General features: G+C 36.9%; 1 protein-coding gene across 3 annotated transcripts in view; it reads left to right on the top strand.

The window, feature by feature from the left end:
• The window catches only part of LOC124857508 (cadherin-22-like), a 237,765-nt gene that overhangs the window by 159,063 nt on the left and 64,925 nt on the right, over positions 1 to 13,777 (top strand). For all 3 annotated transcript variants that reach the window (XM_047348787.1, XM_047348788.1, XM_047348789.1), the window contains 3 exons: positions 6,272 to 6,439; positions 8,691 to 8,872; positions 10,492 to 10,748. In XM_047348787.1, the coding sequence (XP_047204743.1) occupies positions 6,272 to 6,439; positions 8,691 to 8,872; positions 10,492 to 10,748 (607 nt within the window). The remainder of the gene's footprint in view (positions 1 to 6,271; positions 6,440 to 8,690; positions 8,873 to 10,491; positions 10,749 to 13,777) is intronic.

Here is a 13,777-nt window from a genome sequence, read left to right as displayed (position 1 = left end):
ACCAGAAAATAGTGTATGGACAGAGGGCCAAATGTGACATGGTCTCTCCCATTTAGCCTTTCTCAAGAAGAACTAAAATATGCCTGAGAAATTTGGGCTTTTGCATCTGTAGTCGGTCTGTTTCGCCACACATTTTAAATATAGACTCTGCGTTGTTTGTTGAAATGGAGCAGACCAGAACCATTGGCTTTTGCAGCTAGCGGGTCAGATTTATTCTGATTTAAAGAAAAAAAAAAAAAGATTCAGTAAAAAGCATCACATGTGCAGGCTCCACATGCACATCTCTCCTTAGCAAGGCTTCACATAGAATGAGTGCAAAAGCATAAAACAATTTTCACACCTCACTTAAGTTTACATAGCCAATGCAATCTCATTCCTATGAAACTCCTTGTTCAAAAACCCAGGCTCAAATAAACACTAGGACTAAATTACAATTCAATTCAGTATATTTATATAGCGCCAATTCACAACACATGTTGTCTCAAGGCATTTCACAAAAGTCAGGTACATACATTCCAATTAATCCTAACCATTGAACAGTGCAGTCAGATTCAGTTATTTATTCAAATTGGATAAAAGTTTTTCTATCTAAGGAAACCCAGCAGATTGCATCCATTCAGTGACTTGCAGCATTCACTCCTCCCGGATGAGCATGTAGCGACAGTGGACAGTCACTGGCGTTAACTTTGCAGCAATCACTCATACTGAGCATGCATGTAGCGACAGTGGAGAGGAAAAACTCCCTTTTAACAGGAAGAAACCTCCAGCAGAACCAGGCTCAGTGTGAGCGGCCATCTGCCACGACCGACTGGGGGTTTGAGAGAACAGAGCAGACACAAAGAGAACAAAGAAGCACTGATCCAGGAGTACTTTCTATGGGAAGGAAAAGTAAATGTTAGTGGATGTAGCTCCTTTAGTCGTTTCATCTAGAAAGAAAGAAAAGATAAACTTTGAGCCAGTTTTCAAGGTTAGAGTCTGTCAGAGAGCACATAGAGTTAGTTACAGTCAAATCTCAGTCAGTTGCCATGTCTAGGAGAGAGAAAGGGTTAAACACTGAAAGACAGGCCATGTGGATCATCGGTAGAGGGTGAGCATTAAGTTGTTGCTAGCAGAAGCTTGGACAATGCCCCTCTACAGAAAGGTGTCATAGGTAGACACAGAGTCAGGCCAGGTGTAGCTTCTAGGAAGAGAAAAGAGAGAGAACATAAAGTTTAAAACTGAAATAACAGCAAATAATGCATAATTGGACAGTATTACTTGCCTAGCAGTATAAAATGTACTAGTTTTCTGAACCAATTTATGAACAGTCAATCAGTCATTTTCTATACCGCTTCTTCCATAGTGGGTCGCGGGGAAGCTGGCGCCTATCTCCAGCAGTCTATGGGCGAGAGGCGGGGTACACCCTGGACAGGACGCCAGTCCATCGCAGGGCAACACACAAACAACCATACACACATTCATTCACACATCTAAAGGCAATTTAGAGAGACCAATTAACCTAACAGGCATGTCTTTGGACTGTGGGAGGGAGCCGGAGTACCTAGTGAGAACCTACGTATGGACGGGGAGAACATGCAAACTCCATGCAGAAAGACCCCCGGCTGGGAGTCGAACCCAGGGCCTTCTTGCTGCAAGACAAATTTCCCATGAAAATAAAATAAATATCTCACATATCCATTTAAAAATAAAAATACATTCAGTGCAGCAGCATCACATGACCAGGCTCCACATGCAAACCTTCAATGAGAAATGGAGAGAAAATGGTGAACAATCACATGAGAACCCATATGTCTGCTCCATTAGTCTGACATGTAAACATTAACTGTACAGGTGATGTATATTATTTAAGAACAAATGCACTGTTTAACTATTATGACTTAAAACAAGATGGAAGTGTAATAAAATCAGTATTAAAAAATGTCAACCCGTTAGCTTGCTATACAGGTCATATACAATAAACCCAGCTAACAGCAATTGAAGATATTGGATAGTTATCATAATATGTATTCTGTGACTAGTGATGGAGCCCCCTTTGCCATCTGTGACATTCCTCTGACATTGCATTTTCAGCATGACTTGGCATGGTTGGAACTGCTAGCAAGCAAGCAGGTATTGAAAATAGTAATGGTTCCACGTAACCGTTACTAGGGATTAGAGGAAAAGGGGCAGTGCCAGTAGGGAAAGATATTGCCAAAGGAACAGAAGTTGAGGTTAAAAAAAACAAAAGCCGACCAACTAATTAAAACCCTAAACAGTATAATGATCCAAACCCAATTGAAACGATATGCAAAATGGATTGATTGTGAAATTTAAATCGAATATTTTAATACAGATGTCACAGTTAGCCTCAGATTGGTTTGTTCTTTTGTAGAAAACCATGTGTCTTTCTATTGAAAAGATTAGTACTTGTGTTCCATAAGAGAGAAAAAAAAAAATGTGTCATTCACATTGCAGCAAAATATGATACATGGAGACAAAGTGTTTATTGTAAGAAAACATATATGTTAAATTCACTATCATCATGATCAAAAACATGTACCGGAAATTTGAAAGAAAAAAAAAAAAAAAAGCAAGTTGGAGGAAGTGTCAGGAAACTGCATAAAGCTGAAAGTGTCGCTATGCCTTCTACAGAGCAGTTTATATGGAACGATAAAAAACGATATAATTGAAACACTTTGTCGCCAATGGATTAGCTATGCCTTCCAATGTTAACAAAACATTTTAAACAGAAAACTCAGTTTTTTTATCCTATATAAGAAAGATAGAAGCCATTTAGATAAAACACTAGAGGCCTGATCTTCAAAAGATTTGCGTGTACAAAACCGCATGCAAACCTGTTTGCGTCAGAAAAGCTGATCTACAAATGAGCAGGTAATCGGATTGCATGTGCACAATCAGCAGAACTGCAGGGGCAAACTTTTTAGAGTGTCAGCCTTTATGAATATACAAAACATATGATAATGACCCACACGCACAAATTCATTTTCTTCAAAAATTATTTTTACAGTTCCCTTTTAGCCATTTCTGAAATCTCCATTCCTTCATGTGATTTATGTTGTACACATCAACTTTCAGGAATATCAGGATATGCAAATGTCAACCCTTACCACCCACAATGCAATTTTCAAAGCCTGAAACAGTTTGCAGGCACAATTTGTGCATGTGGATTTAGCACGTTTGAAATGCAGGTGCTAACTGGGACGCAAAAATGTCTGCTGTTACAATGACAGCAGTGACAATGACAGATGACAGGGACAGAGAATATTTTGTCCATGTGCCAACAGATTTGGGTTGTCAAAAATAGAAATATTAAAAAAGGAAGAGAGTAGAGGATTCTATGTAAGATTATCTAAACTCTGATTTTGTGCCAGTCACAAACCAAAGCCATGATATTTCTCCTATGGTAAAACTCCTTGCAACACTTCATTCAACATCATTCCAGCGTAACATCGCTTGTCAGTGATCATCTGCTAAACGCGCACAAACCTGATCATGGCAAAATGCACACATAACTGATCAAGCGCGCACAGCCTGTAATCGCACATCATGCAAAAGACCCACTGTGCTTTGATGTTGATAATATAATAATAGGAAATAACTAAAGCCATTATAAGGCAGATTAAATCATTCATTTGAAAACTGGATGCCAGAAACACTTCTTAGCAGGTGAAAAATCACCATTTTAAGGCAGCTTTTCCATTTGGTGACAAAGACTTTATGCTTTAACCTTGTCACTGAACAAAACACGTTGCATTATTGATTGTAACAATCGGAGCTGGATTAGTTTGATTATGTTGTTTAAATGTGAACACATGCCAGGGGAGGGTTTGTTTATGCAGTAAATAATTTTGTGTCACCAAAAAACAATTTAAACTATCAAACACGTTGTACAGTACAGACAAAAGTTTGGGCACACCTTCTCATTCAAAGAGTTGTCTTTATTTTCATGACTGGTCCAACTAAGCGCAAACTGGATGGAATAGCATGCCGCTGTAAGATGATGTGGTAGCCATGCTGGTTCAGTATGCCTTCAATTTTGAATAAATCCCCAACAGTTGGACCATCATTTATTTTTCAATAGGACAATGACCCCAAACACACCTCCAGGCTGTGTAAGGGCTATTTGACCAAGAAGGAGAGTGATGGGTGCTGTGCCAGATGACCTGGCCTCCACAGTCACCGGACCTGAACCCAATCGAGATGGTTTGGGGTGAGCTGGACTGCAGAGTGAAGGCAAAAGGGCCAACAAGTGCTAAGCATCTCTGGGAACTCCTTCAAGACTGTTGGAAAACCATTTCAGGTGACTACCTCTTGAAGCTCATCAACAGAATGCCAAGAGTGTGCGGAGCAGTAATCAAAGCAAAAGGTGGCTACTTTGAAGAACCTAGAATATAAGACATATTTTCAGTTGTTTCACACGTTTTTGTTCAGTATATAATTCCACATGTGTTAATTAATAGTTTTGATGCCTTCAGTGTAAAGCTGCAATATTCATAGTCATGAAAATAAAGAAAACTCTTTGAATGAGAAGGTGTGTCCAAACTTTTGGTCTGTACTGTATATCGTTCAAATATTGGCAAAACAAACAAAACAAATTCAGTAAAATCATTGGGAAATAATTTATTTTTACATACATAAATGTTCAATTTAACCTTTTTGCAAGACAGTTATGTGACGCTATGTTTTAAAATTAGCAAAGCTATAACATACATATTGCCAACTCCTACAACAATCTATTTTTATGTTGCTAATATTACGTTCAGGCTTAAACATTGTGGCTGTTTATGATAAACTCCGAACTCTTCAAACATCAACACAACAACCCGAGTCTCTGAAAAGAATTAAAAGATCAAGGGAGACAAATTAATTAACAGACATATTTGTCTTTTATATTGTTATTATTAATTGGCCAATTTGTTGCGAGTTACGTCGAGCAAGATAAGAGAAATAATCTCGTCAGGGCAGATGACAAACCTGCTGAGGGTAGCACAACAAAAGTTAACTAACTGCAACAGTCCAGAAAAGCAAGGGCCAAACTAACAGAAGGAAAAAATCAGCAACTGGATCATTTAAATTTCATTCAGCATAACAATCCCTGCATATTTCAAGCAACACAGCAGAGGATATGTTTGCTTTTCCTCTTGTTCCAGCCAGTAGCACATGCAATTTCCTCATTCAAATACAGTGGTATGCACCTGTTTTGCACCTGCTATCCATTGCACACGCAACACGCCCACTTATTGCATGGGCAATTTATTTATAGTACACACAAATTACCACCTGCTATTTGGGATCTTTGAAGATCAGGCCCTAGGTATCTAAGATGTGGCTTGAAATAGAAATTTCAGTCCCAGACTGTGTCTAGTATGACAAATGAAACATGCATGTATAGTGACAAGGATGAGGATTTACTGGACACCCCATTTAATAATCCATCCATCCATCCATTTTTAAACGTTAAACATTATGAGGAGAATTGGTAATTGGCCTCTTCAATACTTTGCTCAGCGTGTTAAATGAGCAGAGATTGCTTTGTTGCCCGCAGAAGGCGACCCAGCCTGTCGGTCTGCAGAGCTTGGCTGCCCCATGAAGACCTGAGCAAATTTGAAGGCCTATGTTTGAGAAACTGACGACATACTGTATATTCTCTCTTGACATTTGTATTCTGACCTGAACAACCTTCAAATTTATTTCTTCCAACGCACTGTAAATCTTATGACACTTCCCGGGGGGACTTTAAATGCAAGACAAAAACCTTATTTGATACTCTTGAAGTGTAACTATCCAGTCAGGTTGAGACCTTAAATGCATTATAGTTTCTGCCAGAATTTTTTGACTTAATTAAGATTTACACACAGAAGGCAGGAGAGTTTTGTTCATGGCATCATGCTTTGTATCTAATCAGAGGTTTATAAACAGTACAAAACTGAATCACAATGCATTTCTATTAAAGACAAATGCTTTTCTACAAATGTACAGACCTGAAGTACAAATTGGAATTGTTTCTAAAGATGCACTAACCTTAATTTCTCAGGGGTTTTAAATCAGTGTTACAAAGCTACTTTTGCAAGTACAAAATATTTTTGGTGCAAATTTGTGCCCAGACATTTGCACCTTTTGATAAACAACTGAGCAGAAGCTTTAATTCAGACTGACATAGAAACTATAGCGTGTTATTGCTTAAGCTAACAACTAACGTAACCTTTCATGGCCTCGCTGACTAACTGTTCAACTTCTCTGCTTTTTGCTTTCAACCTCTCTGAATCATTAGGAATAATCATGACAGCAGTAGCAGATTTGGACCGGGAGACACAGGATCGTTATGAGTTGGTCGTCAAGGCAACAGACATGGCAGGACAAATGGGTGGTCTCTCCGGCTCCACCACGGTGACCATAGTGATCACGGATGTTAATGACAACCCACCACGCTTTCCGCAGAGTGAGTGTTTCCTGCACATTCTCTTACTTTAGACTTCAAAGAGATGGTCATGTAGAAGGACAAAAGAAAGCAATGGGAAATGTCTGAGTGACTCTTTTCTGGAAAGAGAAATGAGAGCATAATAAAAAGACAAATAATGTGCAAACCTACAGGCCATTGACACCAATAGGTAGTTTCATGAGTGGCCCGCAAACAGCCAGAGAAAATCCCTTAAATTAAATATATGGGTCATTCAGCACCACAACAAAGCAGTCTATCAAATGTGGAGAAATTATCCGTATCACTGCACATTTGACTTTTTATTTAGGCAAGACCTTGCAGAACACCTCTTGAACCATTTTCTATTTTGTTAAACCACAAAGTCCAATTTGTTTGGAAGTATATGTTCAGGGTAAGGCACAGTGTTAGTTTTTTCTCCACACATGACTTTCCTCATGTTGACCAAAAGTTTAACTTTGAGCTAATCTGACCAGAGTGTCTTCTTCCACTTGTTTGCTGTGTCTCATAACTGGCTCAAACTGCTACAGGTCTTCTTATCCCTATTTTTGGACTATATATTTTTTCTTGGTACTCTTTAAGGTCAGATACAGTTGGGGCCAAAATTATTTCTACCTCTGACAGATGTAGATATAAAATTATGTAGGACAAGAGATGGGCACCTCTCAAAGATAACCACACCATGTAAAAGGAGTATCAGTTTAAAAAAAAAAAAAACATGTTTTTTTTTTCTATTACATTAAAAAATACCATGTCAAAAATCATTTATACCCTTCACAAATATTAATAATAAAAAAACGTTATTGACCTTACAGAAGTTAAACCTTTGCAATAATAGGTGACAAGCGTTTTGCATATGTCCACAGATTTACTCAAGTCTTAGGTTAGTAAGGTTAGAAATTCTCCCTAATCTTCATCTCCTTTCACTCATTCTTTCGGATTTAAATTGGGATTATAGTTGAGCCACTTCAAAAATTAATATCACTTCCAGTCAGAAGTGACATGTTGGAGTAGCTAAAAGTTTACTTTAAACCTAAATCTGCCAGGGTCATGAATAATTTAGGACCTACCTGTATGTGGAGGGCACAACTAATATTTTTCCTGTCAACAAATTCCCAAAACTGAACTATGTACTAGATGTTTTAAGGTTATAATTTTAAAAGGGCCTGAATACTTTATTTGTATACCAATTTAAAAACTATGAATCATATGAACAATTGTACTTTGTGATCATCTAGTACATAAAATGCCACCAAAATCTTTAAATTTGGTATTTTTTGATGTGAATTCATTCAGCTTGTAATAGTCAAAGTATCCATTCTCATGGATTTGCCCCTTTGTGGAAACTTTACACTCGTCTAATACTGAACACATCTCATCTCATCTTCAGCACTAAAGCAAATTACAAAGAAATACAAACAAGAACATATATTTAATGTTTGGATCCCATTTATGCTTTTTTTCCAGTCCTTTTTAAGATAAAGTAGCACTGTAACCCTTCAAACAGTAGTACATTCGATTAAGCTAGTGTGCAAGCGGTGTACTTGGCAGTGAGTGATATGTCTCAACACACCTTTTCATATTTGTGTATGAATTGCTTTTTCATCTCAGTAAATCATATTTACCCAGTCAGAGTGATAAGCCGTGAAGAATTATAGTACCTCCACTGCAGGATGTTGGGAAACAGAATATGGAATACAGTTCTATAAATCAGTTACACAAGTTGATGACATTTGGTGTATGTAAGGACATAATCACATAATTTGTGTTTCTGCAACAATAGCATTTCATTCTTCTTGCTGTTTATCGAGTTCATAATGATTAATGGTAGATTTTATACATTTGAACGCTCATGTCATGTTGACTACAGCACTGGATTTAGTCTTTCTGTTAATCTTTAAAGCACATTGCAAAATCATTCTTATGTAACATTTTTTGTCAAATATATAGTGAACAATGGCTAAGCTAAACTTAGCATTAAGATGGATGTTATGATCAAAATGTCTTTGGTGTGATCCTATTTTCTTTATTTTCTTGATCATGCTTCTTGTGCATGTTTAGTTCTTCAACCCCTCCACCACTTCCTACTCTGTCTATGGCCATCTATCTCCTTATCCTGGTCCTTTTCCTCTTCATCTCCGTGTGAAATTTGTACCCATGTTCTTCTTTGTGGTGTTTTATATAACTCCATCGATACACGCCTTGTTTGACCTGTCTGTGCCTTCTCCCTCCGGCCACCTCCTCAATTTACCAGAGATGTACCAGTTTTCAGTGTCAGAAGGGGCAGCTGTGGGGACACCAGTTGGACGCGTCATTGCTACAGATGCAGACATGGGGGAAAACACAGATATGAGCTATCTGATCAAAGAGGGAGGAGATCTCTTCAAGGTCACCACAGATGTAGAGACACAGGAAGCTGTTGTCTCCATCAAAAAGGTACAGCTAAATTAAAGCAATTCTGCTGTAGTGTTTTCTGCTTAGGGTTTTATTTTTACGTTAACTGCTTGAACTTCACATTTAATAAAAAGGAATGACTAGAATGTGCTTTGAAAGTGTTACCATTCCAAAAGCACAGACAATGCATGTATTTTTATAAGTGTTTAATAAATAAATGACAAAATTAATTTTCTTATTTGTTGTAATATGTCTTATTTATAGACTGTATTAAATTAGACCATGCATTTGTTCTCATCCTAGTGATGCTGTTGCTTATTGTAGTTTGTGCTAACAATACCACTGGGATGTCTTTTTGTTACATCCTATTCTTCATTATTTGCAAGAATGGTTTAGTGCTGGAAAAGGATAAAGTGTGATTTGCAGTCATTAGATAAAAACAACAATTTCCATGTTGCTTCTAAATGCTGTATATGCTTTTAAGTTATTCCTAATATACACAAAGTACACATTTTCCTCACATGAATAAATGAAAAGCAACTTACAGATATTGAATTAGTAGGAAACTGATTATATCTAGGAAGGATAATGGCAAACTGCATGTACCAGTGAATCAGGAGAGTTGCCCAGAAAGTGTCCAATACATTATGCAACAATACCAGGTACCAGGTATTTTTTCCATGTAAATAAATAAAAAAACATTTTCTCAAAGTCAGCTGCACCCATTTCTATTGGTACCTCTAATAAACCCCTTTAAATCGATGTAACTGAAGCATTTTGTTTATATACATTAAAAATTAGTTTTAAGTTGATCTGAGTGTCTAGGAACTGCATATTGGTAATCCATTACCTCCTATTTCCTTGGGGTATACATATGACTGGATGTTAAGAAAGGTGAAAATAGTATCTAGTGTTCATTAACTGCAGTGACGGATGGTATTTAGTTTTTTTTTGTCAAGTGTAATAAGGTTTTGAAAAATATTGGTTATGTAAGTTGAGGAAATGTAGGTGATTTTGTGAAAGTTGTATGATGTCTTCGAAGTAGGTGTGCGTTCCTTTCAGCATAGTGCATGTATTTGAACAATAGGGTTTCATTTACATTGTTTTGCGGCATCATTATCAGGTACATTACCTTTCCATGACTTCATCCCCTTGTTTCTTATATTAAGGGATCAACTGAGTCTGGGAATTAAATTTCAATGTTCTATGAGTTATCCTGACTGGTCAGTTATTTTTTGCCAAATTAATCAGCATGGAAGCACTTAAGTTTCTCGTTCAGTTCAAACCATCCAGCATCTCCTGGTGAGTGAACCATATGAATACCGTAGTATTAAATTATGCTGTGTTATTATTGGGTTATTGCTCTGACATTTGAGTTAAAGTTGCATTGATTTTACAACTGTAATGGGCATGTTCAGTTTACATGACGTGCAACAGATACAACATTCATGTTGTGGGATTTTTTAACCTGTCCAAAAATCTGTTGCAGCGTGGCTTATGCTGTGATCAAATTGGGTATGCTACAGTGCTAAATACAGGAAGTAGGAAGGAAATGTTGGAGCATTATTGTTTTTATAGCATCATGCTTTCTAATGGCATTAACATGAAAGGCTGATTCTGAATAATGTGTGACCCTCATATCTTGTTTGTTTATTTTTCAGCCGCTAGACTTTGAGAGCAAGAGGACCCACAATGTTGTCGTTGAGGCAGTAAATAAGCATGTTGATCCTCGCTTTGTTGACCTAGGCTCTTTCCGAGATCAGACAATTGTTCGGGTCAGTGTGTCTGATATTGATGAGCCACCCATCTTTCAACCAGCAGAAAGTGCTGTCATGGAAGTCCAAGAGGATGCCAAAGTAGGATCACTTGTTGGCATTGTCTTGGCCAGGGATCCAGATGTGATGAACAAACCTGTGAGGTATGGAAGAGATAGGGCTAATTTCAACAATGGAACATATAATTATATGTATTATAGTTTGAAGAATTCTGTCAACATTTATACATAAAGGTCTGGGCAATGTACAGTCTTTTTTTTTTTTACTTTTTCTGCAGCTCAACTCTTTCACTGACTTAGCTTTAATAAATGAGAATACAAACTCTTCATGTACACATTCATTATTCTGCTTTTGGCTGGTTATTTTCCTAATATATGTATAAAAGACTGTGTTATCTCTCATTTCAACAGTTTAAATTCAAATGGTTGCAATCATGCATCAGAGACAGTTTGTTTGGCCACCCTCTTTGTCCAAGAGATACACCCCAAGGTGGGGGGCTTTAAGGGGTATAATAAAATACTGTTAGATTTGACTGTTAGATTTGTGTGCAGCAGTAATATTGTTTACCAAACTTGAGGCTGCTTGGCAACATCTAACTTTGCCAATCAGAATTCTAATTTAAGATGGTCTTCTTGTTGTATTTTCATCTCTAACTTGGAAAAAATTTGACTTCCAATTACAAAGAGAATGCATAATATGTAACTGCTTCATCCTTAAACCCCTGCACCCAATCTCACACTCTAGATTCTCTAAAGATACTTCTTAAATAATCTATCTTGTTGACCTCTGTTGTAACAGAAATTAAAAGGCTCATCTTTAATTTCGATAAGATTTTTTAACAAAAATACATTTTTTACTAGTTTAAAATGGTATGGGTTCCATTTAAACAAGTTTAATTCATTGGGTGAAATGATTGTGGAAATGCGGATACTTAACTTATGAGAAACACTAAAACCTAATTTATAATTCCTCCTGATAATAGAGTGGAAAAACAAGGACACTGTATCTTGTACAGTAGAAGATGGTACAAATTTTTCCAAGCCTTTGGTTTCTGTGTCCTCTGAAGTGTAATTGCATGGTGAGAAGAGGCTGTAGATAGAGCTATGACTGTCTCATTAACACAACATAAACCAACACCCAGTTCCTGTGAACATCACCTTGATTAAAAATACATGACACTCATTCCTCTATGTGTAATAGAGCACAGCACAATGGTAAGCACATCCATCGTAAGGTATTAGGGTAATAGGTGTGCAGGCAAATATGAGTACACCTGTGAATTTATGTGTTGGATAAAAGGAACAGTGAACTATAAATTAAATCACAAGAGAGCTTGCCACATTCCAGTAACTACTCTTTGGCTTTAGGCAGACACCGCCTTTACAATCAACTCAATAATTTGACCGTAGGACTAAGGTTTTTGTGGAAGAAGTGAGATAGGTTTCTCTTCACCAAGAACACCATGAAAGACTATTGCAGTGGTAGAAAATATCAAACTTAGTGGATGGAAAAATGAACTCTGACTAAAGAGCTCTGAACAGCATAGCAATTCAACTTTTCAGTTCTTCTTCTGGTAAGATCTGCCTCATCTCTTCACATAACTAGATGAGACTAGATGAGAGAGTCTTTTTTCCAAGAAAGCGCCTTGTAAAAAAGTAGTAGCTTTAAAATATAGTGCCAGTTTTGCTGCAGACAGTTAGAGTTTGCACTTGCCTTACGTCATGACACATACACTGGGGTTCTCCAAATATAGGTGCAACAAATCTTACTAAGTAGGAGTTACAATGCACTTGATTGCTGTCTCCTTGAAGAGTAACACAGTTAAACATCTGGTGGGAACAAAATATAGCTTAGGTTCAAGATAAAAATTAAAGGTGTTTGCACACTGCCCATCCCTAGTTGCGAAAAATTTAGTTAAATGTTTATTGTGATATTTTTGAGGTACTTGATACTTCATAGTCACATAATCTTTAAAACAAACAAAAAAATATTGTCTTTTATGCCTTGTACAAGTAATCCCATACCTTTTGCGAACACACTCTGTCGAAACACCTTGACCATCAGAAGCATTACTAATGTGTTTGACAGCTTGCTTAGCTGGTAAAATGTTATCCTATATCCTATGTTGTAGAGTTATATTGTTTTAACCAGTATCCATCATGGCTTCAAAGTACATATTAAGGGATATGCAGTGTTGTGCCAGTTCATCCCTAATAAGAAATAGTTCTGAACTCAGTTTAGCCAGGTTAAAATAAATAAATACATTTTCAAATTTCAATACCTAAATAAAGGCACTGTTCACAGCTCTAACTCGAACTAGGTACTTGATGGATGGACAGATGGATGGATGGATGGATGGATGGATTGACAGGGTGTCCAGCAGCCACACAATTTATGCTTAAATACAAAAAAATACAGATTTAGAAGTTACTAGCGCTAGTACTAAAGATAGTACACATGTTCAGACCGACTGTTAAATTAGCTTATGCTTTATCTCATTGCCTAATATCCATTTTATTATATATATATATATATATATATATATATATATATTTATAATGTATGAATTTCCGAAGCAGCTGCTCATGTGTTTTAATAGTGTCTTTTAACAAAAAATAACATTTTGGCTGTAAAACATTCCACTTAGACTACGTTTTGTAATTGTGGTCACTTATAACCCTCTTATTATCATCAAGTAAATGGGTTTTCTTTTTTGCCTTTGAAACTATTATTGCACAGTCAACCTCACAGTGATAAGCATCCACATACTGAAGACTTAAGTTGTCTTTGACAAAATCAGTCACTCATTGCAGTTTGAGAATTCTACAGCTATAAAGTAAAAATAATATAATACAATTTTGGTCATGATGGAGTTAACCAACCACGATGTTCCTCTTGAGTCTTTTAGGCACATTAGCTGACAAAATCTTAAATCCTGAAGATGAAATTCATCAGTGTGGTTCTTTAAGATGGTCAGAGATAAAAGTTCAGATCTACAGCTTTTCTGCATGTCTATGCTCCATTTTCCATACATAAAAAGCATAAAAAGGACAGCAACACATGCTTCAGTGTAACCTGATAGTTTTAAGGGTCAAACCTTGTGCTTTTAGTTAATATCTTTATGTATGAAACAAAGTTGAAGGTGACATCATGAAGGGGAGACACATAGACC

The sequence above is a fragment of the Girardinichthys multiradiatus genome, chromosome 20 (assembly GCF_021462225.1).
Source record: "Girardinichthys multiradiatus isolate DD_20200921_A chromosome 20, DD_fGirMul_XY1, whole genome shotgun sequence".
Classification (NCBI taxonomy): Eukaryota; Metazoa; Chordata; class Actinopteri; order Cyprinodontiformes; family Goodeidae; genus Girardinichthys; species Girardinichthys multiradiatus.
This window is presented reverse-complemented; position numbering and strand designations above follow the sequence as displayed.